Source organism: Anoplolepis gracilipes, chromosome 1, assembly GCF_047496725.1.
Source record: "Anoplolepis gracilipes chromosome 1, ASM4749672v1, whole genome shotgun sequence".
In the NCBI taxonomy this organism is placed as follows: Eukaryota; Metazoa; Arthropoda; class Insecta; order Hymenoptera; family Formicidae; genus Anoplolepis; species Anoplolepis gracilipes.
In genome coordinates, this window is record NC_132970.1 from 7,396,962 (window position 1) to 7,424,389 (window position 27,428).

Genomic DNA, 27,428 nt, shown 5'->3' on the forward strand with positions numbered 1-27,428 from the left:
TAGGCTCGATTTGGCTATACACTTGCGATTGGCCAACTGGCCAATCACAGCTACTCCATTCTTTAGAGGAATGGCTATGATTGGCTAGTATAATACTTGATATACGTTTTAATGTCTATGTATTTTATATGTTTATGCTTTGGATCATCTATTGAGAATTGGCGGGTAAATTGGCGAATGTGTTGTGTATACACGTGTAAATAGTTTTACATATATACAGAATTATTGTCTAAAAATTTGTGAATAACATATGAATGATTGTGAGTTAGAAAAGTTTACGCATTGATTCTTATGATAATAGCAATAATATTTTTATAACATTTTTAATATTGTAAAGTACAAAAATAATAGGAAAGCCAGGTTAGTCACATCTATAATCTATTACCATAGGCGCCAGCTGATCTATTAGTTTTGAACTTTTATTGGGAAATTCATTTTTATTTTCAAGGTATAATTTTATGTAAATATTTTTATATAAATTATAACTATAAATTTAATATTAAGTTCTTACAATGCCACTTAAAAGATCATTGATTAACTAAATATTTGACACTGCTTTATTTTTATAGACATATACAAATATGTTTTTTTCTCTAAATTACACCTTTAGTTCTAATGTAATCAACAAAATAAACTTAAATATAATTTATAATTTAATCAATATATTTATAAATATTAAATATATATTTATCTTTTTAGAATTTAAAATATGGAGCACGAGGACAGTGATTCTGATCTGGATATCTTAAATAATCTAATATCAAATGATATTGAAGAAACAGATGTTGAAGAAAACAATATTGAGCAGTCTGAGTATCCTGAAGAACCTAAACAGCCTGAGCAATCTAAATCACTGGAACAGAAGAAGACTTTAACAGAATTGCAGTTTAATTTCTTAGATTCTAAGCCTTGTAATGTAAAGAATGAAGATAAACCAGTTAATGAAAAAATTACCAATGAATCTTATGATGACAAGCTTGATTCCTCGGATGATGAAGATAGACGTTATTTTGAAGAGCAAAAATATTCCAACTATGGGCGTGAAATAAAGCAACTGTTAAAAGAGCAATCCTCTCAGAAGACTGAACAACCTGTAAAGTTACAGCACAACAATATTTTTAATAATAAAAATAAGACTTTTGATTTTAATAATGCCATAAAGGATAGCATTAGTATTACAAAGGATGTGTATAGTGATCCCTTCTTTGGAATAAGAATAATTAGTCCTTTCATATCTTCTACTGAATTGAAAGAACGCATGAAAGACAAGATAGCTGTAACAATATCAAGAGTAAAGAATCACATTATTTCTGACCATATACATAATGACTGGGTAATTGCTGGTGTATTAATCAATAAATCAGCTACAAAAACCTCGCAGAAGGGAACTTCTTACTGCATCTGGAAAATAAGCGATTTGTCTGACGATTTGAAGACTGTGTCCATCTTTTTATTCAGTAATGCCTACAAGCAATTATGGAAAACAATCACTGGCAGTGTGATAGGTATCCTCAATCCGAATGTGCTCGAGAGTAAGGACAACATCGATCAAGCAACTTTATCAATCGACAATCCTCAGAGACTGATGATTTTTGGTAGATCCAAGGATATGGGTAAATGCAAATCGATCAAAAAGAACGGCGATCCGTGCACTGCGATTGTAAATACAAGTCGATGCGAATTCTGTGTCTATCACGTTAAACAGGAATATAAAAAATGTGCACGACGAGCAGACCTACAGTCGAGCAACAATGCATATGGATTCACCGGGGATGCGTTAAAACGCATGAACAAGCAAACTGGTACACGAAAGCCTTACAACGGCCTGGCACCGTTTGTACCAGTGCTGGCTAAACGCAACGAGAAACAATACGAGAAGGATCGCGCGCGTTTGGAATTACTATCTGAAGCTGCTTCAGACAATAGTATTAAAAAAACAAAAAATGATTTGAAACCAGAAATCAATGTGGATACTAAAAAGAAGGAAGTCGCTGTGGAACTGAGTAAAAAACAGTCGAGTAAAGATTTCGAACGACTCAATAAATTGAGAGGCTGGCAACCCTCGAAACAAGTAATAGTACAATCGACGCCTAATGGACCAGTTTTGTGCAATCCTGTCTCCAGGTCAGTCCAATCAAAAGAAAGTAATTATACACCAAGCAAACCTAAAAGCAATCACATAGATAAAAAAATCAGTTTAACTTCTTTGTCTTCAAACCCACGACTGGGAGTGGGATGTAGCCAAGGTACGATAGATTTCTCCGAGCCCATCACCAAGCAACAAATTCGTAGTGCCAAGATGAACGCGATCAAGTGGGTGCAGGAGCATGGGAAAATCAAAGTAAATGATCCCAATCCAATACATATGAGTTCAAAAAAGAAGGTGACTAAAAACGTGAAACGTCAGAGGCAGAATGATGAGCAGGAAGAACGGAATGCAAAAAAGATAAATATAAGTGACAAATTCAAAGAAATTCTAGAAGCCAAGTCTTCGCATACAGATTTGATTGAGAAATCTTATGATGAAGAAAAGGAGAAATACTTTAACAAATTAGAAATGAAAGAAAAAATGGAAGAGAAGATGATGAATACTTTCAAAGTGAATTGCAAAGCTGTGAAGTGTGCAATATGTAAATACACGGCCTTCTCAGCATCAGACATGTGTAAGGAACAGAGACATCCGTTGCGTGTAATCGACGCGATTAAGAGGTTCTTCAAGTGCGCCGATTGTGGTAACCGGACTGTCAGTCTGAATCGTATGCCATCGCACAGCTGCAGTAAATGCAACAGCTCGAATTGGGCCAGGGCGGCAATGATGGATGAGAGAAAGACCGTTATCGCCACAGAAACTTTATCCATACGCGGTGCTGAAGAGAAGTTCCTAGGTTCGATAGTGAAAGACGCGAATCTCAACCTTCTCGTCCCGGATAAAGATTAGTAAATTCAATCAACTGATATTCTTGTTAAATTAATCAGTTGTAAATGTTTATATAGAAAAATGTAAAAAATGAAAAAAATTTATCTGGATGTAGACTGCTAGTGTTTTATGTACATTAGCGATAAAATGTTCGTCTAGAGAGAACATAAAAAATCAAATGGCATTGGAATATGCTACTGTTATATTACTGTTAAGATATATTAATTCATTAATAACTATTATATTTTAATTTATATCTATATATAATGAAAATACAGAAAAAATTTAGAGATCATGAATTTACTATCTGAATCAAACTATTAATTATCGAAATATATAAAATTAATAGAGCGACACTAATCTTGCTTACTGCGACTGATATATACTTACTCTTATGTATTTTATATCTTAGAATCTACAAATACAGAGCATTTGATATCCTTTTGTTTATTGTCAGTATTATCAATTTTCTTTTCTTTTTTTTTTTCACTTTATGAAAAATGTACAAATATAAAGAAATCCTAAGAGTGTATCTCTTGCACATTTCCGAAATGAAATACATCGAATTTTCTCCGTCCCAAATGTACACAGCGAGCAGAAACGTTTTGATATACAACCAGGTACAACAATCGTATAAAAAACATCATCTCGATTACGTGCTTCACTAAATTACGTCTGAGGTTTATGTTTAGGCTGAGGAGAGAATCATTACTTCCGTTCCCGTTCGATAAAATTTTCTCATACACGTCTCCTGACAAGAAAAGTACTCTGTTCCCTTCCTTCATACAAGAAAGATATGAATTATGTAAAAAGATAATCAGCAGATTTCTAAACATAAAGAACTGTAATTGGGGTCCGAAAGCATTGCATTGACATAAGCTATCATGGATCAATATTATATAAGATATAATAATGAATTTAAAACCAATCTAACAATAAGTTGGATTTTCCGCGACGTGTTATGTCAATGTAATAACTACGGACATTAATAACTATCTGTTTGTATGAGAAACATAGATTGTATTTTTTCACTCATATACTGTTTAATATCCTATGGTTGTCCACAATTCTGTTCGGCATTTTATATTACAATGACACGTTACTCTCTTCCTTGTATATAAAACTTCGTCGAGTAAAATATGCGTGATGAAAAAGGAAGATTAGAAATAATAATTATTCGATAAACTTGAGAGTATTACTTACAAATGAAATATTAATTATTTAAAAAAATTTTGTCGCTTTAATACATTATAACTGTATTATAGCTTATAGATTTATCATAACTGTCACATATTTGTTAATACATAATTGTTCCCAAAGAAATTATATATTAAAATTTAAAATATATATATATATATATATAATTTTCATATGCATATATGAATAAGAAGTTATATTAATAGATGTTATATACTATGTTTTCTTTCAAAAAAACGATCTTTTTTTCTATCATTTCACATTAATGCATATAGGTATATGTATATGGAATGTTTTTAGATTATTATTTCAATCTTCCTTTTCATCACCTGACAGAGCATAGATCTCACAGGAAATGAACAGCAATACCATCGAAAATTTCTTTCCCGGTCCTATAATCCCATATCATATATGCTTGTAATCTATCAAAAACAGACTTTACTGTAAGATAGCACAATTCCAATGTAGTACATATATATACGAAAAAGCGTGAAGCATTATAATAAATAATATCCATGATATAGAATTGAATTGATTAAAAAACTTTTACGATTACGTTTTCGTATATTGCTGTCAGATATGAAATCTAATCAAGTATTAAGGAAACTAGTTTCGATTAAAGGACATATTTCACTGACAAAACACGTGGGAACAAAATAATCAATGACGAATATATAAACAGATTATGCTTGCAGAGATCAGAAAGGCAAGCCATAATCTAAGTACGTCATCGATTCGATTGTTAAAGCAACTCGCGTGGACGACATTTCTGTGTACTTTTACATTTAGACAAAGATTACAAAGCTTTTCCTATTCTCTGTTTCTTGCGCTCATTCTCTTTTCACTCTTTCTCTCTCACTTTCAATAATTGATATTTATCAAGTTCTTAATTTATTCTATCTTGCATCAGATTACTTAAATCAGATATTCTGCTTAAGCAGAAACGAAGTCGCACCAATGTATAGAAATAAATAATTAGCTAGACTCCTAGTGAGATGTTTACATATAAAAGTTTGAAGAAACGTTAAGCCGGTAATTAACATCTGGGTGTCTTGAGAGACAATACACAGATACAATTCGAATCATCGCGCCACTCTGAAATTCGTTGTGCACATATCGCAAAATTGAATCTCTCTCGAACGTTCCACTTTGATGAAGCTCTCTTCTGCGCTTGTTTTTATCTCTGTGCAAGGTGTACATCAGAATGATATACACAAATATAATGTAAATACATCATTAATAGTACACTTCGTCGGCAGACTCACAATATTCGAGACTGTGAGAACCCTCTTGCTCTCTATACAATATTCTTTCATAAAGAATACTTCACCAAAATTGCACGTTACATTCTTTCCACATTTATACATACATAGCATCGTTAATTACAAAGGCATCATACGAGAATAAGCGAATTAAATTAACATTGTTAAAATAAATTTTGTAATATCTCCAATATAACTGCCATTTAAATATTGCAGGGAATATCTTCCTTTTTATTGAAGTGCACCACTATAACAATGAAAAAGTTACTTCAATATATTTTTGCGAAGCGTTTCTTATGTACAATTGTGTGAATGTACAAAAATCTAAGAGCCAAGAGCCAGCAACGGAGCAATGTAGAATTGCGAGGAATTATCTGTCCTTATGTTTACAAGTGTGTATCACTGCATAAGACGGAAATACTTCATTTACTCCGTGGATCGTGTACGCGACCTCAACTTATGTCTAAGGCAACTGTGCCGTTTTTAAAAATTGACATCTATTTACAGAACTCTTTTTCGTTATCGTTATATGAATTTTTCAAATCGGTGTAGAATATACGTAATGTATGTTCATAATAATCAGTTTATTACAGCTCTTCTTCCAGGATTGTATCTGAACAAAATAATGCTATACAGTCGCTCCTGTAGTTCAAATACTCATTCCTCGTAAAATCTATGATAAGATGATAAACATCAATTTAATATAAAATTACAACCGGATTATCATATATTATACAACATTTGTATTCGGCACTGTAGAGCATGTAGTATAGTTTTTTAAACAAATCCCTATGTAAATAATTAAGGACCATAAATCGTAATACAAGGTGGTGAATGTTATGAGAGTAGGCAGGTATTAAGCTGGCTTAACTAAGTGTCACAGTCTTCGAATTGCCTTTTTTTCGTAGACATGAATTATATCAGCTACGTCATGAATTATATCAGCTGGTGCGTCTCTCTTTCGATTTTACGATCGGTTTGATAAATTCGATAAATTCTAGACAATAATTTCGTGATATTGTACGTACTGCATTGTATGATAATTTGTATGAAATTTTGAAACATGCCCGTCTATGCTTCTCTCTTGGGACAGTATGTAAAAGAGAACGTATACTAATGTCCCTCCAGCAAAGTTAAAATAACTAACTGACTTAGCGTCCAACCGCTTGCACAAAACTATCTCACAAGAGGCTATACTCTAACTTTAATATATATCTTGTCAATTCTTTATTTATTACTAATTTTTGACTATTTTTTTTCATTTGCTTCGTTCAATTTTGTCACAATTTGGCCAATAGATTTTATATATTGATATAATTACTTCTCCTATGTGTTATTTGATCACGCGATTCAAATCAAATCATTTTCTCTGAACTACATATGATATGACTTCATATTTTATATGCACTTAATTTTAAACTTGACTTATTGGTCAACAATTTTTTCTTTGAAGTGAATGACATGAATAAGAAGGAAAAAAGAAATATGTTATCGATTTGTAACAGATCAAATTTTTGTCTTATACAAATAGCCTCTCGTGATCTTGCCATTTTTTATCTTACCATGGAGTACTAAGAGTATAAATTTTTATGTTTTGGCTGAAGAAGCACAAGTGCGGAAATGTTCCAAATATTGTTTATTGTTAACACTATTGTCATTTTAAAATAAATAAGAACCCAATTATTGCTCATTGAAGCCTTTTAATGATTTTATTTGTTTAAAAAAACTAAATATCGGCCGAGTCATGGACTTAGTAATCGTCCAAATCAAAGCTATCGATTTCGATGTCATCCAACTGCATACTTTGAAAGTCCACCTTGTACCGCAAGATACCTGAAAAATATATATTTTAAGAAATATGTGCTGGATAATGACGATTATTTCTCATTTAAAGATTTTCTTTGCTAAAACATAAAATATACGTTTACTTTTATATTTTTATACGCGTAAACTCATTATTAAATTGATAGCAAAGACAAACTGAAATACTGAAATGAAACAAGATAAATAAGCAAATACATAAAGAAATAATTAAAAATACACAATTTACAGCATAATATCTACGGCATTAATCTGCTAAATTATATAAAATGAAAATAAATTGGCATTTTATTAACAATGTTTTCCAAAATAGGAAATGTACTTTTTATATTGCATTTGTAATATAGTAAAACGTATTTAAAACTCAAAAAAAAGCAGATAGAAAAACTATTTATAATTCAAAAAAAGCATTATTCATAGACAGAAAAAAACGAATTATGATTAGTTAAACATTTTATTATGACATTAAAAATTATATCATTATGAAGGCGCGATGTAAATTAATATTACATGTCTATGTAAATTTAGAATATTATACGTTTTAGCGTGACTGTAATGACAATAATAAAAGAAATAACGAAAGCAATCTTGTATTAATAAAATTTGTCATAAATCAGTCTTTAAATAAATATTAATAAAGTATAAAACTATATATGTACGTTTGTGTGAAAAAACTATGTGTACTATAAAATTATAAAACTGTAATATAAAATTATAACATATTAAAAAATTAACGAAATTTCAATAAATGTATAAAAGAAAATATTACTTATCACATTGTAAACTGTGTGATAACTGTATATCGATATATCGATTTTTAATTTTTATTATATATAATATATATTTTAATTTTTATTATATAATTAATAATTAATAAAGAACAAGTATTGTACCTTTCCCAATATGCAAGCTAATAGAAATAAAATGCCGATTAGTACTTGAAGAGATATATATTAAATATTTTTTTTAATTATTTCTAAAAACACTTATTAAATTTTAAGCAATTGCTATATATATGAGAGAGCTATATAAATATACTTATAGATATCATATATAAATACATATATTCATTATCAGAGATAACATTTCTCCTTTTCCACATCATACGTGGAAACGTTCATATTTGCATTTAATTTTCGATATATTTTTTATTTAATTATACTTTATTAAATAAAGTACATTAATATCTATATATTATCTGTGATAATAAACTCAGTCTTTACAATTCTTATTATTTAACATGCAGGTATAATCATTGAAAATGTGTATTAAAACTGATATTATATTATAGTTTTCTATTTTATATTGTATATAAGCATGGATAAAGCGTACATCAGTACAAAAATATATCGAGCTGTGATATAAAATTTTAATATAACATAACTTATTAATTATTTAATATAATTTTTATTATAAGACTATAATTTTAATTCTTATCGATTACTATCTTTTTTTAACTATTCACATTACAATACAAATTTTATTATAAATATTTATGAAAATGGCAATAATTTAAACAAGAAAAACATCTAAAGAGAAAATTGAAAATCTCTTTTTATTAATAGAATAAATGTGATAAAATAACACTGGTAAAATAATACGCTAAGTTGATTTCGAATTATTAAATTCGTATTTGAAATAACACATAGAGACTGAAGTACATCACTATATTGAAAAGATATACATGCGCGTATTACAATCTAATGTCACGATTATAAATGTATAGTCCACTTTATACAATGTCTATAGCATAATTACAAAAGTAAATTCTTGCAACATAAATATTGCATGTATAGAAAAGTGGCAGAAAAATAAAATCAAGAAAATATATATCAGAATCATGTCAAATGCATAATATAGAATCTTACTTGTGTAAAAGGACTGATGGTAAATATTATAAAGAATATCGTGCACAGGAAAACCAAATGTTTATATACTATAATATATACTATAGTGTAATAAAAGAAACATAATGGTGTTTGGTAGTTGAAAATCAGATATATATATGCGCACACTGCATGTATGTTTCCATTCAGCAAAACTCTTATGTAATATATACTTAGTGAGTAATGAATCAAGAATTATCAGGTATAGTATATATGTATATAAGATCCTGTATATTTAAAAAAATCATCTTGGTCAGTAAGATAAATATCGATATTTTTAGATAGGACAATATACAATAAGTAGTTAATTTTTAGTAATGATAACGAAACTTGTGTCATGGCTAGAGAAGCTCACATTGACATTTAAAAGCGTTATTAATCAGTTTATTTATAACATTCTCGTGTACGACCTTTCGTTCACAACGGGTTTTCGGTGAATATGATGTTACCGTATATTTTTTTTTTTTGCTGTTCAAAGATGAAATGTGTTAAACGAATATGAAAGTACGTGACGGTATATTTGAGATATCAAGCATATATTATCTTTCCATTGAATCAACCACTGTGTATTTCTATATCTACTTTTCGAATTATGAGACTAACAGTGTACAGATCTAACGATACGGTATAAAAAATAGGATAGAGGAACTGAAAGGTTTCAACTCACCCCATATATAAATATAGAGTTATTTGTAGATATATGTGTATATATACATACACAAGATTTTCTTTATTTGCATTTACCATCAAGAAAGAAAAAAAAACAACGAAGGTGTTGTTCTCAGGCTTTTTTTTATTTATGAAAACAATAAACATTTTACCCTTGATAAACATGAACTAAAAACATCTATTACCACATCCAAAATTATTTTGAGAGAGACATATATGCATATATATATACTACAGATCTGCACAAAAAAGAAACAAACTATTTAGTGAGAAACCCAATGGAAGAAACTGAATTTTTTTGGACAAATTTATCTTTATATTTTAATTAATCACAAAAAGCATAATACCCCTCACACGCACACACACACACACACATACACAAATATATATAAATCTTTTTCATACTATCAAACAATGTACGTGTGTGTGTAATTTTTTATATAGATCTTAAACTTATATAACATCAAACTTATATAATTAGTTATAATAGGCTAAATTTTCTTGTGCAATAGTATGTTATTAATAAAAAGCAGTATTATGTTATTAAAAAGAGAACAAGACTAAGCATTTTCTCGGGTATGAAGCTTATATAAGATTATATAAGTAGAAATATCTTAACAAGAAATTTGGTTAATTATATGTAGTTGGAGAGTTATACAATAGATAATCTATTTACTTGAATTTTATTGTTTACATTTATATTATCAAATACTTATAATGCAAGAGTAAAATCAAAATGATAAATTTGTCCAGTTTTGCAAATAATATGTTCTATGATACACGAAATGTAAGTGAGAACGCACGCAAGACAGAGAAAGAGCTACCTGGTTGATATTCTGAGTAATTCACGGATGAAATTAGTAATCATCGAGGTCAACATCATCAAGAGGCTCATCAGCCTGCAGTGACTGGAAATCAACTTTGTAGCGGAGGATTCCTATGCACCAACATATATACTCCATAGTTAATGTCAGTTTGATGAAATTTACTTTCCATGCAAAAATAATCTTTGCTCGCGTCTAGCGACGTAACATTAATCTCTATTGACTTTCGAGGATATTGTGTGCCCAAAAAAACGCAACTATACAACGCACCATAACTTGTCAATGTGTATAAAGTTTTTACAGCAAGTCAAATGTGAAAATTGCACTAGAAAAAGCCTAGCATTTACACGATATTATTTAGAATGTTTTGTGAGAATATATAAGTATTAAAATATTTTTAATACTTTTATTTAGTTTTAATTTTATTTACTATTCCTCTTATGTTTTTTAATCCTTTTTCACTTATTATGTGCTTTATTTTCTTGAAACCACTTGGTGTATATATACATTTTATAGTACATAAGGGAAATATATATATATATAAATATATATATATAGATGTTGTAAAGTTTTATATATATATATATATATATATATATGTAGGTATCTGTCTCATAAAATTATAAATGATGATGATAATAAGCATATATATAAAAGAGACTCACCTCCAATGCCACCAAAACCTCTGACAAATTGGGATCCTTCTTGCGATTTGTCGGTGATAATTTCCAAGGTAGCACCAAAACTCTTGTAATTGTTCGCGAGCCATTCGAGCAATGGTTGACACTCTACAAGTTCCAGTTCTACCCCGCTCTATGAAAACAGGAGCAAAGATATATTAGAGATAAGATACTTTATTTTAAAAAGAATTGGAAAATAATCAAAAAATATATTCCTATCTTGTAGCATTATTTAGATATTCACCTCCTTATCCGTGAAGTGAGTCTTGTCCTTTTCTTGTTCTGGCGTTAAGTGCAATACTTTCTCTTCTGCGTTTGTGTGATTTTTCAAAACGTATCGTTGAATATCTAAGTTCTCCCAACAGATTAGAGTTTCGACACTACCTAATTCTAAGGCTCTCAATGTGTCTTCTACACCAAAACAGTACTTGCCAGTTTCTTGAGAAATTTCATCAAAGTAACGACCTAATTAAGAAAGAAATGAATAATACATATCATTATACATATATATAATTATATTTTATATATGATTAGTACATAAATATCTTTACCAATCAACTTTTTCTCTTGGATAAACTTCACATTTTGCAAAGATATATAATTATATTATTATGTATAATTAGTACATAAATATCTTTACCAATCAACTTTTTCTCTTGGATAAACTTCACATTTTGCAAAGATTCGGCTGCTAATTCAATGGCCTGGTTAAAACCATTTTCACCACCATACGATACATCAACTAGTTTTATAACCTTAGCTTGCAATCTCTGAAAAAAAATCACATGTTATTATTTAAAAAAATAATTCCTATTTTTATCTTGCTATATTTATAAACAAAAATATATTAAGAAATAAAGTGAAAATAATACATTAATGAATAAATATTACTTACTGGATCAAACATATCGGATTGACTAAGTTCTGTCTTAAAATCAGCACTACCCGCGAGAATCAATCCAGCGATATTAGGTTTATCATTAGTGATGTATAATTGAGTAGCGACTTCAGCTACTTTTCGAACATAATTATGCCGTTTTTCCATACGTAATCGGGCGAAACGGAGCGCAGATTGACCACCTCTACCTAAAATTAATAACTTTTATAACATCTAGTTCATATATCCAATCTATCTTATATACATTTTTGAAAGTTTAATGATAAAAACAAATGATTTTAATATTTTTTTTCAGTGCTTGAATATATTATACACACATACCATGTTTCTTGGGAAGGTCCACAGTGAATTTATGTAATACTTCACGTGTATTGCCTTGCAACGTGCCAAACAACGCTCCATTACCATCCATTACAATAAAACCAAATTTGTTATCATCAGCAAGTAACGCTGTGAGTGCTTCTGTATGAAACTACAAAATGCAACATAATTTATACAAAAATAATGTATAAATATAGCAATATATATATGCAAATTAGAATACTACAAAACATACCTTATTATCACAAAGATATAAAGAAGTATTAATAGGCTTGAAAGGTTCAAAATCGATGTTGACTTTTTTTTCTTTCCCTTCTTCTGTTACGATAGTTCCACAATAAATTACCAGGCCATTTGGAGGCACTAAAAAATATATTAATATCTATTATTAACAGTCATAAATTGTAATATTGCACATATAATAAATAACTTAAATATATTTTCCTACATTTACAAAGAATTAAATATATTGCAGCTGTACATAAAACTAGATAAAACTTCTCATCATCAATACTCTGTTGTATTAGTAATTAAATATATTTTAATATAAATAACAAATATAATTACCTTTAGTATATAGCTTTAGCCTATGCTGTACTGATGTGATTGCACCCAAAACAGATAATCTATTTACACGTGACTTAATATTCGATGCTGTGCCAAATTCATCTGCCAACATCTTGCTTACTCTTGATATTTGGTCCTTTGGAGGTATGATTAATGAAATCATACTTGTACCATTCCTGCAAAGACATATACATCTTTTATAATATTTAAGCACTGCTGAAAATCAATTAAAAGATTGCTGCGGAGAAATCTTCTTACGTAAGCCATTAATTATACAAAACTTATAACTTTTTCTACAACATAAAAATTTTTGAGAAAACTAAAAATTAATAAGGGGTAATACACCTATTGGTTATAATAAAAGTGCACCCTTTGAACTTTAAACACAGTGCACGGCAAACGAGCACATGCTCCGCGAAGCCATATGTCAGGATGGCCCGCGCGATAGTAACAGCTGACAGTAAAAGACACGTTGGCGTCGACCTACTTACCCCCTGGCCATCTCGAGGCTCTTTATGAGCTTTTTGATTTTCCAGATCTCGACATTGCGGTCGGCGGAGGTCTCCTCGTTCGACATCGCTGCTGGTGTGCGTGAGGACGCGTGGTCGCAGTGTTACAACGTGCCCGATGCTGGGGATTTATCGCTGTCGCGTGCACTCTAGCTCGTCCGTTGGTGGACGATGACGACGACGATGACGGCGACGACGGTGACGAGCAGGCAATGTGGCCCGCGCGTCGACGTAGCCGGGAGAACCGTGTGCGGCGGGTTTCTTTCTACGAAAATTACACGATCGGAATATTATAGATAGCTACGAGATACCGCACCGATCCAGTTCGTACCGGATTATATCAACCACGGCGAAACGTGGTCGACATAGCTATTCAACGCAGGGGCGGTCGTCCGTTCATTCTCTCCGCCCAATGTCGCGCGCGCGCGGGCATTAAACGTTTAAGCACGCGCTTTAGAACGGCCACTTTCGCACGCGGCTGTTCCTTTTGTTCACTCACTTTTTCGGGAGATCGTTACACGATGCGATTAGGTGCGCCGATGCGGATGACGGATGACGGTGCGGCGGGATGGCCCTCTTCAACGGCGACACAGCTCGTGACACAGCGAGTACCACGCGAGCCTCGGAATGCACACGTCGGCCATGCGATGGGCACAGAGCACAGCACAGCGGAAACGTCAGTGGACCACGATGGACGTGCCGCCCCACGAGACGAGACAAAATGGGAAGCACAAAAAGACCTCGAGGCCGCCCAGTCGCACACGAGCGTAACTCGGCCGCAAGCCGCGTTCACATTGATTGGCGCGCGCATTCACGCACCACGCACCACCTTATGCCAGATGCCAGTTGTGCGTTGCGCCTTCTGTCTCTGCCCTCTGCCTTGCCTTGTGCCTTGTGCCGCTTTCGCATTGATTCGCGACAGCGACAATTGCGGACGCACGCGAAACTCGTCGCGCGTTTTCCACGCATTCAAATTTGCATCGTATCCTTTTATTACGTATTACGTAATAAATTACACATTGCAATTTCACATTCCGTGTGAAAAATTACGCGAAATTATGTTGAGAAATTATCGATAAGAAAATGATTCTAAATGAAGACGATCTTTTCAATGATTCTTCCGTTCCAAACGCAGTCCCCCCATGACCATTTTTTGCCGTTCAGCCAATGAATAAAGAGAGAGACGAGTTGCCCCATCTGTTGTTTCTAGATCGTTGTGATGGACGCAGATCATGGGCAAAAACAGCAAAAAGGCAATGGCGGCTATCCATTGGACGGTCAATGAGCTCACCGTGAAAAATCTCAGAAAAATGTGATCTACACGTCGCGATCCACGAGCGTAAATTCGAGGTAGGTATTGGCGAATCTTTCGGAGACGGCACGCGATTTTCTCGACGTGGTGATATTCATTTAAGATATCGCCAGGATTTGACAACCACATGTGGATCTGGAGCGACAGAACAATTCAATGACGAAAAAACACAATTTGTCATTAAAAACTTGAAATATTTTTTACGTTAATCAACAATCCAGTTATACACGTTAAATTAAAATTTTATTTTTGCGATCAAACAACCTACCATTGCTCGCTTGTGTTTTAATTTCGCGTATGTCAAACGCATCGACGTGACATGAGACAGTCTTGTTGTGTTAAATAAATATCATATGTTTATCAATATATAATACATTTATTTACAAGATTATACGTATAAGTATACGTACTCATCTCAATTTGTCGAGTTTAATAATAAAAATATATTTTTTGACAATAAGAGATTTAAACAACATTTCTATTAACTTATGTAAAGTTACATTTTAGTATAGAAAAATTTAATTAATGAAGTACAGAAAGATTTGTATAAAATATTTAAAGATTATAGCTATAAAATTTTCCTTTTTCTCATTGTGTTTATTATATAAATTTTAATTTATTTATTCAGTGTTACTTATATAATATATAAATTTGTTTTTTTTCTGTACAGGTGTGGCCTGAAGGCGGAGGAGTATTGTTGCCTGCAAAGGTAGAAATGGCACACAAAATGAATAGGCAATGGCTGGTAGACAGATGGACCTGTCTTTGAATCGATTAGATAATGCATGCTGGTCGCTGACAGGTCAAGTAGAAAAGTACGACAGCAGGCAGGAAGGAGTAAATGAGCGAGCGCACTTGAGTAATGAGCGAGACTCGGCATTATCCTATTCGCTCGGTCTCCGATTTATACGCAGCCGAGGAAATAGAAGTGCTTCTACTAGAAGAAATACGCGACTTAGAACCGCCACCTGCTATATATTCTAAACCCGAGGACATTCAGGACTTCGAGATTGGTATATACAACCAATTAATTTTAATTTTAATTAATGCTTGTACATTATTTGAAAATTTATACATGTAATATTGAATAATATTGTCAAGTTTCTTGAAATCAATGCTGATTCAATAATTGCTCTATAATCGCTCTCTGACACATTAAAATAACATGTAGTTGTTAAGACTGTAACTGTGTATTATTTATTTTATTTAAAATCACGTACTTATAATCGCACTTATATAATTGCATATATGACTCTATACAATAGTTTCGATATTGTATCAATAGCAGGCAGTAGGACAGGGGGGCGAATCAGCTCCCAATCATCGGAGCTGGATTCGCCAGGAGTCCATTCAACAGTTCACTCTTGGGATTCACATGCTAACTATCATGATCACTATGGTAATAGTGATCACAGACCTGGCTCTTCATCCAATCTGGGTTGGTCTCGTGCAAGTCATGTGGTTATTTATTGTGACATACAAGGACATCTTAAAACAGCTACGGGTGTTGTTAGACTCTTATTACTTGTAAGTATAAAATTATATATATATATATATATATACTATATAAAATGATAAACTGGAAAAGTATTATAATTAAACTAAAATTAAAGTAAAATTGTTTTGCACAAAAATTAATGATATTTTATAGATATCTTCTGCAGCTTGTTTGGCAACATTATGCAGTTCTGGTACTGCCAAGGTCAGCCTTTTTATGCTGCCTTTAGCAGATCGCTTACGATTCATGATCTTTGTAGCTGTTTTCTGTTTCTTGGTCACTGCAGCCCTTCTCTTCCTTGACATTTCACACGTCATTTACATCCTTCCTTTAAATTGGGCTAAGCTGGTAAGCAGTATTTAATTACAATAAATGTACAATTCAAAAATATAAGTATTTATGTTTATGTTTATAATTATATTTAAATTTAAATATTAACAATTGCAAAAAGTATTGAGAGGGATACTGTTACCCAAATATAATAGAACCTATTATTTCTTATAGAATGCTATAGTATTCACTGGCATAGGTTTATCATATGCCGCGAGTAGCGCATTACTAGCATGTACAGTATGGGAATATCACAGCGGAGGTTGGGTACCAAGACGCACACGTTCCCAACTGACTGCCGCAGCGGTGGTGGGACTTTCATGTGCCCTCTTAGCATTTTTACTTTCGTGGATACATTGTCGGAATGGATCAAGTTGTAAGGGTCAAGATTCCCGTAGTCATACACCTACACAACTCTACAAACCTGTTGATAATTCTTCCTCCTCCGGGGTAAATGTATAATCTGTCTATTTTATGGCGTAAATATCGTTTATCAATCACAGTATAAACGTAGCCTAAAATGCAGGTCACTTTGAAGGAACGTAGTCCTAAGAGACCCGCCTCGTGGACCGTGAAAAATCAACAATCGAAGAAACGCAACACGGACAGTGACACGAACACGAGTAATGGCGGCCATCGCGGTAATCATGAAAGACTTAAACAAGGCGCCAATAAAAAGGACCATTGGGCTTCAGCCAAGCAACATATTTTAGAAAAACATACGAATAATGAAGATAGGGAGGATACTCAACGAGAGGATTCCGAAAGTGAAAGGAGACGGAGAAGACGAAGGAAAGAAGGTGATAGCAGTTCGACCGGTGATGGAAACGCACCAGGTAGCAGTAAGATCGACGCTAGTCGCGTTACCACGGAGGAGGCTAAGACTAGACGAGTGCCGCGAAAGTTACCTCTACAATCTACAGTGGAACAATCTCGCTCGTGGTCCGACGCCGAACGTAGAAATAGTAGCACTACGCAAATTAGAAGTAAAACTAAGCAAACGCCAGTGAACAATGACGCACAGAATTGTTGTGTTGACATGAACGAAACTAGCTCGATCAATCAAGTGACTCGAAACGGCCTCCGAAATTGGGAGGCGGAATGTACATCTAACAGCGGCAGAGAAGAAGCTACTGACGCGAATGTGATTATTCGTAACGCCATGTGGTCCGGACAGTGGCGCCCACCACCAGATGATGTTCAACCTTGCTCTAGCAAAACTATCGATCCTTATAGCTTTGCCTGATCGTCTTGTCAAATACGAAGCACACACATTTTAGGTAAAAAATAACTTGTTCAACCAAGCAGTTTCTGTGAACAATTTGTGACAAAATTTTTTATAAAGCAAGTATGACATATTTTATGTTGAATATTTTCTTTTATTAATAGACCGCAACCATACTTGAAGTGTTACTTGTTACATATTTAGGTAATTATGCAGATATAAAAAGCTACTCCGGATTTAAATCATATTAAATCATATTTTCATATATATTATCAAGATCATCATTCTCTAAGTATTACTGTGAAGGTTTAAATCGGCGTTAATAAAAAAAAATATATAATGAATAGTATGTAATTCTGTGACACTGTATATAGACTATATGTTTTCGTATTGTTTGCTGAAAGTAAGTTTTTGTTTTTTGACATTATATACATGTCTATATAAAAATTTGTATGTATTATAAAGTGAAATCAGATGCTATGGAGGTGGTGCTCTCACTTTGCATGGAAAATTAGAAAATGTGAAACTATATGTGTCACAGAAAATATGGGAAGGGGTTGCAAAGAAAGGGGCGAAGCCCTTCCTTCGTCAACGCAATTCCTGTGAGATCATTATACATTATACATTATTAAATGCTACTTGACTATTCCCAAAGACGAATTACATCTTATTTTTAAAACCTTTTTTTATTAATAACTTTATAAGAAACAACGAGCGTTGATTAAAACCTTCATAACGTTCAAAGTAATGATCTTGATATCATATGTGAAAATTATTAACATCAGAAGTTTTGTAATCTGCATTTAATTATCCATAATTGAAATCTTATACCTATTTCTTGTTTGCATATAAACTTGCCTGACTTCAACACATTTTGTGTTCTCTATATAAATAATGCACAGTGAGACTGAAGAACACAGTATCTTGGTTTAACATGTTCCATCTGTGTTTTCAACTGTGCATAAAACCGGATGTGATTTAAAAAATGTAAACGTAAGATATACATACATATATATAATTATATATGTATATGATTGTTACACTTCATACATGCAACAGGTGAAAAAAATCATAGCCCGTACTTACTGTAGGGTTTATCAAGTTTGTTGTTATCGAATTTTACAGGACAAGATTATCGTGTCCAAAATCCTGTATAAAGTCATTGCTGCCTTGTACATTTTGCTGCCAAGAGGATAAATTTTCTTTAGTTGTTCGAGTCTTGACGTTTTGCATGACACAAAGCCAGACTGCCCAACTTTGATAAACAAATAATGCCACTTCATTCCAATCATGTACCAAATAATAAATTTAAGTAAGTTTTAACAGAATTTTAAGTATAAGACCACTATATAGCACGTAACACCGATATATATATATATATATATATATATATATATATATATATATATACATATTTGGAATAATAATAATTTTATCATATTTTGATGCCAACATGTTTTAAGTTCCATGCATACTTGAAAAAACGTTTAATACTTGTGGGCAGAAATCGTATGTTGCATTGAAAAACGAAAATGTATATACTGAATTTTAAAAAAATTATACATACATATTAGTAAAATGCACAGCTAAACTGATCTTACTATCAATCTTGCATATAAAAATTCAAGTTCTAATTGCAATTAGCAATTGTAATTTGTCTACTTTTAAATTTTTATGTTTAATTACAAATTTTTAAATAATTATAAATACATAAGATTTCCTTTTAACTCTTTTTAATTACTTAATACTGTTTAAAAAAGTCAAATTACTTATATAATTAAATATTGATATAAAAATACATAAGATCTGCTATTATAAGTAAGGTTCATGCAGAAAATGTAAAAAAAATTAGTTGATAAAATTATGAAAAATTAAAAAAATAAAAAAAAAACACATGCAGCTACTAACAAAGAAAGCAATCATACATGAAATTAAAATAATTTTTTATTTTCTATTAAATTTGATTCGTTATATTGAATTGATATAGAGTTATGAGTGAATAGTTTAATAATCAGGAATGTAACATTTAAAATCATAATAATTTACTTTTAATACGATATATATACATACATACATACATACGTACATACATACATACATACGTACATACATACATACATACGTACATACATACATACATACATACATACATACATACATACATACATACATACACGCACCACAATAATGACCTTATAGAATTTTAAATTCTTATAACATATTAGAAAAAAAGATTTTACAAATAATAATAGGTTTTTACGTTCTAAAAATTTTTAAATAATACATGATAACATATAGAATTGATCAATATTATTTGCACTGGAAGATCAGTTTGGCATTTTATTTCTCCCTATGAACGAAACAGTATGCGTGGAACGATTATTCGTTATTCCAATTGGCTTGTAAACTCTAAAAGTGTGTTCATTATATTACATCAGTATCATTCTTGCACAAGGACGGACTTAAAAATTATTATGCTTAATTGATTTTTATCTGAAGCAAATGATTTTATATATTTTCAAATAATAATTATATTAATTTACAATATTGACAGATGATTAATTACATTCTTAATTAAATTTTAAAATTGGATATATCTAAAATACATAATCGTAATATTTATCTGTTTTTACATAATGCAAAAAAACATAGTAATTTTGCTATATTTAGTCAAGTTTTAAAAAAGAAAGGACCGTCCCTGTTCCTATACAGAAATATACGCACTATTTCTAAGCATTTTACATAGCTTTAAAGTTAGACGAGCAGTATTATGCATTGTGTTGATTTTTCGCTTAATAATTCTAGTCATTTTTTTGTACAATTATATCTTCTTAATAATAATCCATCAATTTAAAGAGCAAGGTATTTTTTAGTACATACATATCGTATTAGAAGTACAATTCATCATAGAAGAACTATTGAACGCTTATTTCTTGATTGCTTGTACTATTAAATCTCTTTTAATATGTAATATTCTTAAAGTGAATTTCTCTCTGATACCTCGTTTTTCTTTTATTCGATCTATCACAATCCATTATACGATTGAATAAACACAAACATATTAGTTAATCTTCATTAGGGTCACTACTAAAACAGCTATTTTGTCTTTTGATACGATACTACGAATATAAACACAAAACGTAGCAAACAGGCACATGGATCACACATTTATTAAATTTTGATGCGTCGACCTTAAATCAATTAATAGTGTAAGAGAAATGCGTGTTCATATAGGTTTATAAAGAAAAATAGCATGTAATACAGCAGCTTCGTTGTGACAAATATCGAGAGTGTCATAATCGTGTTTTTTTGGGCACAATAAGAAATAACGTGTAATTTTTCTGTGACCCATCGATAAGCTGGGATACGTTTGAAAGTGTGAATATATCTCAAACTTAATAATGTCACTTTAGAATAACTAATTGAATAAATTAAAATGTCACTTGACATTATAAGGCAATTACCTTTGAGTTAAAAAAATGTACAGCCACTGCCAGAAGAAATATAACGCTCTTTGATTGTAGTATAAAATCGATACATTCTTTCTCTCAATGACTTTATGTCCAAGACTTTGTAATTTTAGGATTTGTCATATTCGAATTTGAATTTGGCACACATAACAATGCAATATCTCTGCAAGATCAGCATAAACATTTTTTTATGCATCAGAGAAATCCCTTTCATTATTTATTCTCGTCACTTTTGCATTATGCAACATTTTAATTTATCAATTATATGTTAATTAATACATTCCAGATAATTCCAAGTGAGTTAGTGATGTATTAAATTATGGCACAAACATGCACAATTATTTAATTCGAAATAATTTTAATATAAATGTATATTTTCATGTAAGTGCTACTTTGTAACATACACATACTCAATAAGAATAAGTATATATTTTATACGATTTTCATGTTTTTTGACACAATGCTATTTTTAATTAATATTTAATAAATCTAACAACTTAATTACAACGTACTAAAGAAATTTACGATTTCTTATAATCTTTCAATCATGGAGTCATTTTATTTTACGTTTTCTATCGTTATTTATAAAATACTTTAAATGTTAATTTTCAAATTCTTCAAAGTGATAAAGAAAACATAATTTATTGTCAAATAGTATCTGGATTAAAGTCATCGTTATTGCTATAATAAAGATCTGTCAGTTGACTTCAATATTTGCGACAATTATTTGCTTCAATGAAGGAAATCAATAAATAGTAGCAAATTTGTGATACATGAAGCACTGTTTTTGTAAGAATAAATTAGAATAAATTATCATTTGAATAAATTATCATTTAGGCAATAAATTTTAATTATGATTAATATAAGCGCAGATTCTTTTTATATAATAGGCTCGATCGACAATGACCTATAGTGATAGTATGACAATCCAAGTCTGTACATGTCCTAATATTTTTCAAAAATCAGGCGAGCTAAAAGGAATCGACAGAAAATTATTGTATAAAATAGATATCTTAATTATTTGAAAAATGTATTTCTTCACGATTTCAAGTATTAGGAATTTAATTTAACAGAATAAATTTCTAACAATTTTGGTATTAATTCTCTTAGCAGGATAATTTAATTGGCCTAATTTCTCACCAAATAATAAGTATAATACGTTATATGTTTCAAGTAAGAACGTTCACCTTATTTGGATATTTCAAATGTGTTCTAAAACATTTATATATATATTCGTACGAATACTCTCTAATAACGTCATTGTATTTATATATTTAGTTTACATGTGAGTGCATAATGTGATTCTGTCAATATTTAGAATGAACATCAAATTGTAGCGACACATTAATTGTAGAATTATTAGGCGAATCGTGAATTGAATGTCTTGAACAGAGATCTGAGAATGAATACGGATGAATACGGCTTGACAGATTACCAAGAATGACGCATATCATGCGAAGCATCTTGGTGATTTTGTCGCGCTAATAGCGAATGATCTGGACAATAAATGATCGATGAGTCACATAACATTTAAGTTAGCATATTGTCACGTATTCTTTTAAACGTCATTTTATACATCTAGGAGTAACTCGAAGACGAGTATTATATACACTATTGATTGTGCGGAGTTGTGCGTGTGACTGTGTATGTTATTTAAGAATATATCACAAATCATCTAGTCATTAGAGTGAACCTTGTGTTAATGTTACTCAAACAGAATATAATGTACATTCATTAAGTATGTTAAATACGGTTCGATTGGCGACAACTAAAAATATAACATTATATTCTGTGTACCATTGAAAAATCATTATGTCTCGCAATCGTCTAAAATATAAATAAAATTATCAAAATCGTTGTGCGATTGAACCTTATAAGAGATTCATGTCTTATAAGGAATCAAGATATTCAACGAGAGATGTGTACATATAAATCATATACGATAATCGTTTTATAATCAATACATAATAACACAATAATTATTTTCAATACAGAAGCAAAGCAAATATGAGGTAAAATATGAACATTTACGAGAGCGGTAAATTCATGTCGAGCTTATATATGTACTTATATTTATCTTAATATTTTATCAACCTACGGTTATGTGAGTTTTTTAACATTCTTATTGATACTATTGTATGAACTAGTTCTTTATCTTGATATCTAGAGATGCATAGGAATGAACAGAAATTATAAAATTGTACGATTTGTGCGTGCAATTTTATAAGTGCCGCTCTCAACGGAGTTTCTCACTTCAATGCAGGAAAAAAAATCAATTATTGACGTTGTTACGTTCAATCTCTTTCAATTTTCCGACTATGTCTTCCAAACTCTTACGACGTACGAAGTGTTTCGTTTGAACACTTTCGTTCGACGTAAAGGAATAGGGATACACAGGTCCGATGTAGCGATGAATCCAACCGCTTGAAGAATGAAGAAACAAAATATCACCATTACATAAATACAATTTCAATAACAAGCATAAAAAAGGAATTATATTTCAAATATTTTTTTAATTATTGAGCATATATAAATATGACTTACTCTTGATTTCGGGCATACAGGGGCGAAGTCTGTAACCATATACGGTGAGTAAACGTGTTCTGAAATAATCTTACTTATGTCTTTACATCTTCTTACCTGCTGTTGAAGTCTCAATTGCTTTAGTAATAAATATTTATAGACTGATTTCGCCCAACTGTATTGATTAGCATGCACGTTTGATAATCCGGACAACTCGGCCGGATATGTTAAAAATTGCGGTCTCGTCATGAAATGACGCTGTTGATGAAACAGGTGTTGCTGCTGATCTATGTAATTCGAATAATACGGATCATCATAACCCGTTAAATGATCCGAGGAAGATGCTAAAGTATTCGTGACTGCGACTGTGAGAAAATCGAAATAATTAGCGCATATTTAACGTTATCACATACCTCACCAATTATGATTTATTATATTTTATACTCGAGGTATCAGTGAGTCATATCTGAAGGCTTGCTTAACAAAATATATGTATAATGTGATATTAAAATATGATTTTAATGAACCTTTAGCTCTCTGAACACTCAATAACGTGTCGTAATAATGTTTTTTGTACGCAGCTAGTTGAGACATTGAATGAGCTTGAAAATTGTTCTCTGGATTTACATCCTTTGGTCTCGTTATTTTACATCTTAAAAATCGTTTTATTATTAGTATTAAAACATGATTAAACCGTTAAATACAATATAATAATTACACATTTACCCGTGCATTGATTCTTCTGGATTATTTTCTTTGCATTCAAGCGTAATTACTTTCTTTTCCATAATGTCTAAATTATTTTGCTGTAATTGCGGTTTAGTTGCTTTACTCAATTTTTGAATATTGCATTTGGTTTGCAATCCACTAACAAAAGTAAACGCTTTTTGTTTCGTTTTTTCGTCCGATTCTTTTTGATTCTTTTTTAAATTAATATTTGTATTTTGCTGATTTAAAAATAAGCAGCTATTGCTGTTATCATTTGAAACACTGGACGTAAAATTTTGCTTTGAAACTTTGCGTGGAATTCCAGGTTTCTGGTCCTTCGAAGTAAAGCATATCAAATTTAAGCAGCTCGACTGTGGATGTGATCTGGTACGTGGAAAAGCTGACAATTCTGTACATACACGAAAAATTACTTTTCTATAATTTTATACCTTATCTATGATTAATATATGTGATATAAATAAATGAAGTAATAATATTACTAATAAAAATTCCTTCTTGTGCTCGTTTTGAAAAATTCTTTAAACTTGTTTTAAGTTTATCGCGAACTGTTGGCAATAAATCGTCCGCCTGTAAAATTTAATGAATTTAAATATTAATTTTTGTAAAAAGCTGATGTAAGCTAAGAATCTAAATTTTATTTTTACCTCTACAATAATATTCTGGTCTTTGGTCCAGCACACATCCATATTATCTTTTATTGTCTGTTTAATTGTTGCATTTTGATCAATATCGATTATCATTTGCGGAACGCTAAATTTTTTATCTTTCTCAAATTTATTATCTTTACTTTTTTTATGTTCATATTTAACATTATTAAATTGTCGTGGAATTTTATCTTGCCACAAATCTGCTACTATCTCGCTATCTTTATATGTGTTTATAGAACATGTATCCTATAATTATTAAAAATCGTTATAATTTATATTATTTATTTTATTTATTTCTTTATTCATTTTTTTATTACAAACCTGATATATCGTCTGGGATGATGAATACCAAAGATTTGATTCATTAGTAGTACTAATTTTAGTAGGTATGTATTTCTTATTATTAAGCAGATATTGTTGACAAAAGGACATCTGATATCTCTCTCTATTATTTCTGTCTAACCAATTCTTTGGATTATTACTTAATTGATATCTCAACGAATCAGCCTGTCGATTAATATATGATGCAGAATTTGGACTGACATCAGTTAAAATTTCTGAACGAGGAAAATCGTATTCTATGATTTTGTACAAATGGTTTACGTTTTTTACATGATTGTGTATCGTAGAAATTTCATTCTCGGGGAAACCTCGGAAAGAGAATGCTTCGGAAAGTGATGACTTAAAGTTTGATGCATTTTTATTATATAAAAAGCTTTGTTTTGATAATGAAATATTATTGTCCATTATTCCGTCAACATTTTTTATGTTAAACATATTTTGAAACATATTGCTGTTGATAAGATAATGTGAGATGTGAAACTGTATGATAATATATAAGAATACAGAAGAGCAAGGAAAGGCTTACTTTTCTTGTAGATTAAGTTTGATAAAACCTGTAATTTTATGAAATACTTCTTTGATCATGTGATCTGGCACATTCTCCGGAACAGGTATTATTGAAAGTAATAACTGCTTTTTTCTTGAATTACAGTCTTTTAGTAAATCTTGGACTTTCTTCAACACACATTCGTATGCAGTAATACCATCTTTTGGCTGATATATGTGTAGTAATTGCGTTATTATATTCGCGATGTTACTTCCTTCGTAATCATGTTTTAAAGTTGTATACAATGATGAAATATCTATTGCTACTGATCCAACTGTATCAGTACCATTCGTGTTCTCTGCAATTTTTAAAAATATTATTAATTTCTCTCTTACGTTAAATTCTCTATTACATTAATTTAAAATTTAATCCTGTATTTTATAAGTAACTTTGTTATTGTTTTATTTTATTAATTAATATTATTTTAATTAATTTAAAAAAAGTTGTTTTATTAATTTTATATGCGTAAATTCATTTAAATTAATCATTTTGTATTAATCTGTAACACACTGTGTGGATTTAAATAATCATAAATAGATGTAATTAATTTTAATAAGTAACATTGACAGCCACAATCTATATGCAACCATTATTTATTTTAAATCTATGTAAAGATTAATTAAAAAATTATGTTACTCACGTTGTTCAATGTTATTCATCATGCTCATAATAACGTCGGGTTTAAATTAAAAAGAGAATGAACAAATTTTACAACAACCCTGGATATTTTATCAAAACTCCAATTCGAGTCAAAATAAGGTGAAATAATTGAAGCAGCTTGCGTTTCTATTATTGGAAACAACTGACAAATGAAATATACATGACTCATTTGTAAAACGATTACAAACAAAATACGTGAATATACGTAGTGAACAAGAAAAAATGAGTGACTAAAAAATAATTTGAAAATACAAAATATGCATGTATATAAAAAAATGCATCTAGAATTCTTCACTATTTCCTATTTGATTGTTTTTTTTTTAAACATGATTATCTTTCATTATTTAAAATAGACATACTTATACATCTTTAAGAAGGAAATTGCATTTCTCTAAGAAGGAATTGCATCGGCTAACTAAAAGACACAACTGTAAGTTCTGTATGAGGTGAGTGGATTATTTTAATGAGACTCCGTCATACAGAGCTCGAGCCGCAGTATTCTTCATGCGAGTAATCCCGAAGACTTTGCAAGGATTATTGATCAATGATTATTATAAAAGCACGTTCGCAGTGTAGACCATATTACTTAGTGCA

At 30.9% G+C, this 27,428-nt stretch overlaps 4 protein-coding genes across 11 annotated transcripts; 2 read left to right on the plus strand and 2 right to left on the minus strand.

Moving 5' to 3' along the window:
* The first annotated feature begins 126 nt into the window (after positions 1–126).
* On the plus strand, positions 127–3,293 carry Mcm10 (minichromosome maintenance 10 homolog). 2 transcript variants are annotated; one of them, XM_072897743.1, is made up of 2 exons: positions 127–448; positions 700–3,293. In XM_072897743.1, exon 2 carries the CDS (start codon positions 710–712, stop codon positions 2,936–2,938), a length of 2,229 nt encoding a protein of 742 aa, XP_072753844.1. In that variant the 5' UTR covers positions 127–448; positions 700–709; the 3' UTR covers positions 2,939–3,293. The 2 variants fall into 2 exon arrangements, with proteins under 2 accessions (XP_072753844.1, XP_072753852.1); XM_072897751.1 differs by having other exon boundaries at positions 127–360.
* A 3,712-nt stretch (positions 3,294–7,005) lies between these two features.
* Erf1 (eukaryotic release factor 1) lies at positions 7,006–14,344 on the minus strand. Of its 4 annotated transcripts, XR_012047204.1 has the most exons (12): positions 14,051–14,344; positions 13,534–13,816; positions 13,043–13,218; positions 12,711–12,838; positions 12,476–12,626; positions 12,152–12,342; positions 11,897–12,026; positions 11,501–11,721; positions 11,242–11,389; positions 10,577–10,689; positions 8,091–8,107; positions 7,006–7,209 (listed from the first exon to the last, which is right to left on the minus strand). XR_012047204.1 is itself a non-coding variant. In XM_072897828.1 (11 exons), exons 2-10 carry the CDS (start codon positions 13,617–13,619, stop codon positions 10,610–10,612), a joined length of 1,311 nt encoding a protein of 436 aa, XP_072753929.1. In that variant the 5' UTR covers positions 13,620–13,816; positions 14,051–14,344; the 3' UTR covers positions 7,006–7,209; positions 10,577–10,609. The 4 variants fall into 4 exon arrangements, 3 of the variants coding, with proteins under 3 accessions (XP_072753929.1, XP_072753918.1, XP_072753911.1); XM_072897828.1 differs by lacking the exon at positions 8,091–8,107; XM_072897817.1 differs by lacking the exons at positions 8,091–8,107; positions 10,577–10,689 and having other exon boundaries at positions 13,534–13,812; positions 14,051–14,339.
* Positions 14,345–14,743: 399 nt separating this feature from the next.
* Positions 14,744–23,071, plus strand: LOC140668604 (uncharacterized). Of its 4 annotated transcripts, XM_072897783.1 has the most exons (7): positions 14,744–14,901; positions 15,534–15,876; positions 16,149–16,390; positions 16,515–16,709; positions 16,866–17,141; positions 17,218–17,971; positions 19,042–23,071. In XM_072897783.1, exons 2-6 carry the CDS (start codon positions 15,726–15,728, stop codon positions 17,935–17,937), a joined length of 1,584 nt encoding a protein of 527 aa, XP_072753884.1. In that variant the 5' UTR covers positions 14,744–14,901; positions 15,534–15,725; the 3' UTR covers positions 17,938–17,971; positions 19,042–23,071. The 4 variants fall into 4 exon arrangements, with proteins under 4 accessions (XP_072753884.1, XP_072753875.1, XP_072753901.1 ...); XM_072897774.1 differs by having other exon boundaries at positions 17,218–23,071; XM_072897800.1 differs by having other exon boundaries at positions 17,230–23,071.
* Positions 23,072–23,486: 415 nt separating this feature from the next.
* Positions 23,487–26,833, minus strand: LOC140669460 (uncharacterized). The gene is made up of 10 exons (XM_072899327.1): positions 26,811–26,833; positions 26,154–26,519; positions 25,607–26,078; positions 25,283–25,531; positions 25,118–25,205; positions 24,636–25,026; positions 24,437–24,561; positions 24,027–24,274; positions 23,931–23,959; positions 23,487–23,809 (listed from the first exon to the last, which is right to left on the minus strand). The coding sequence occupies exons 1-10, from the start codon at positions 26,831–26,833 to the stop codon at positions 23,659–23,661; spliced, it is 2,142 nt and encodes a 713-aa protein (XP_072755428.1). The 3' UTR covers positions 23,487–23,658.
* Between the last annotated feature and the right edge of the window lie 595 nt (positions 26,834–27,428).

Coding starts and splice junctions, on each gene's coding strand:
- Mcm10 (XM_072897743.1), top strand. CDS start 710: ATGGAGCACGAGGACAGTGATTCTGATCTGGATATCTTAAATAATCTA.
- Erf1 (XM_072897817.1), bottom strand. CDS start 13,619: ATGTCGAACGAGGAGACCTCCGCCGACCGCAATGTCGAGATCTGGAAA. Junction 13,219..13,533: donor AGCCTCGAGATGGCCAGGGG/GTAAGTAGGTCG, acceptor ATGTCTTTGCAG/GAATGGTACAAGTATGATTT. Junction 12,627..12,710: donor TATATCTTTGTGATAATAAG/GTATGTTTTGTA, acceptor TGCATTTTGTAG/TTTCATACAGAAGCACTCAC.
- LOC140668604 (XM_072897774.1), top strand. CDS start 15,726: ATGAGCGAGACTCGGCATTATCCTATTCGCTCGGTCTCCGATTTATAC. Junction 15,877..16,148: donor CATTCAGGACTTCGAGATTG/GTATATACAACC, acceptor TTGTATCAATAG/CAGGCAGTAGGACAGGGGGG. Junction 16,391..16,514: donor TTGTTAGACTCTTATTACTT/GTAAGTATAAAA, acceptor GATATTTTATAG/ATATCTTCTGCAGCTTGTTT.
- LOC140669460 (XM_072899327.1), bottom strand. CDS start 26,833: ATGAATAACATTGAACAACGTGA. Junction 26,079..26,153: donor AAACTTAATCTACAAGAAAA/GTAAGCCTTTCC, acceptor TCTTATCAACAG/CAATATGTTTCAAAATATGT. Junction 24,275..24,436: donor GAGTGTTCAGAGAGCTAAAG/GTTCATTAAAAT, acceptor ATTTTCTCACAG/TCGCAGTCACGAATACTTTA.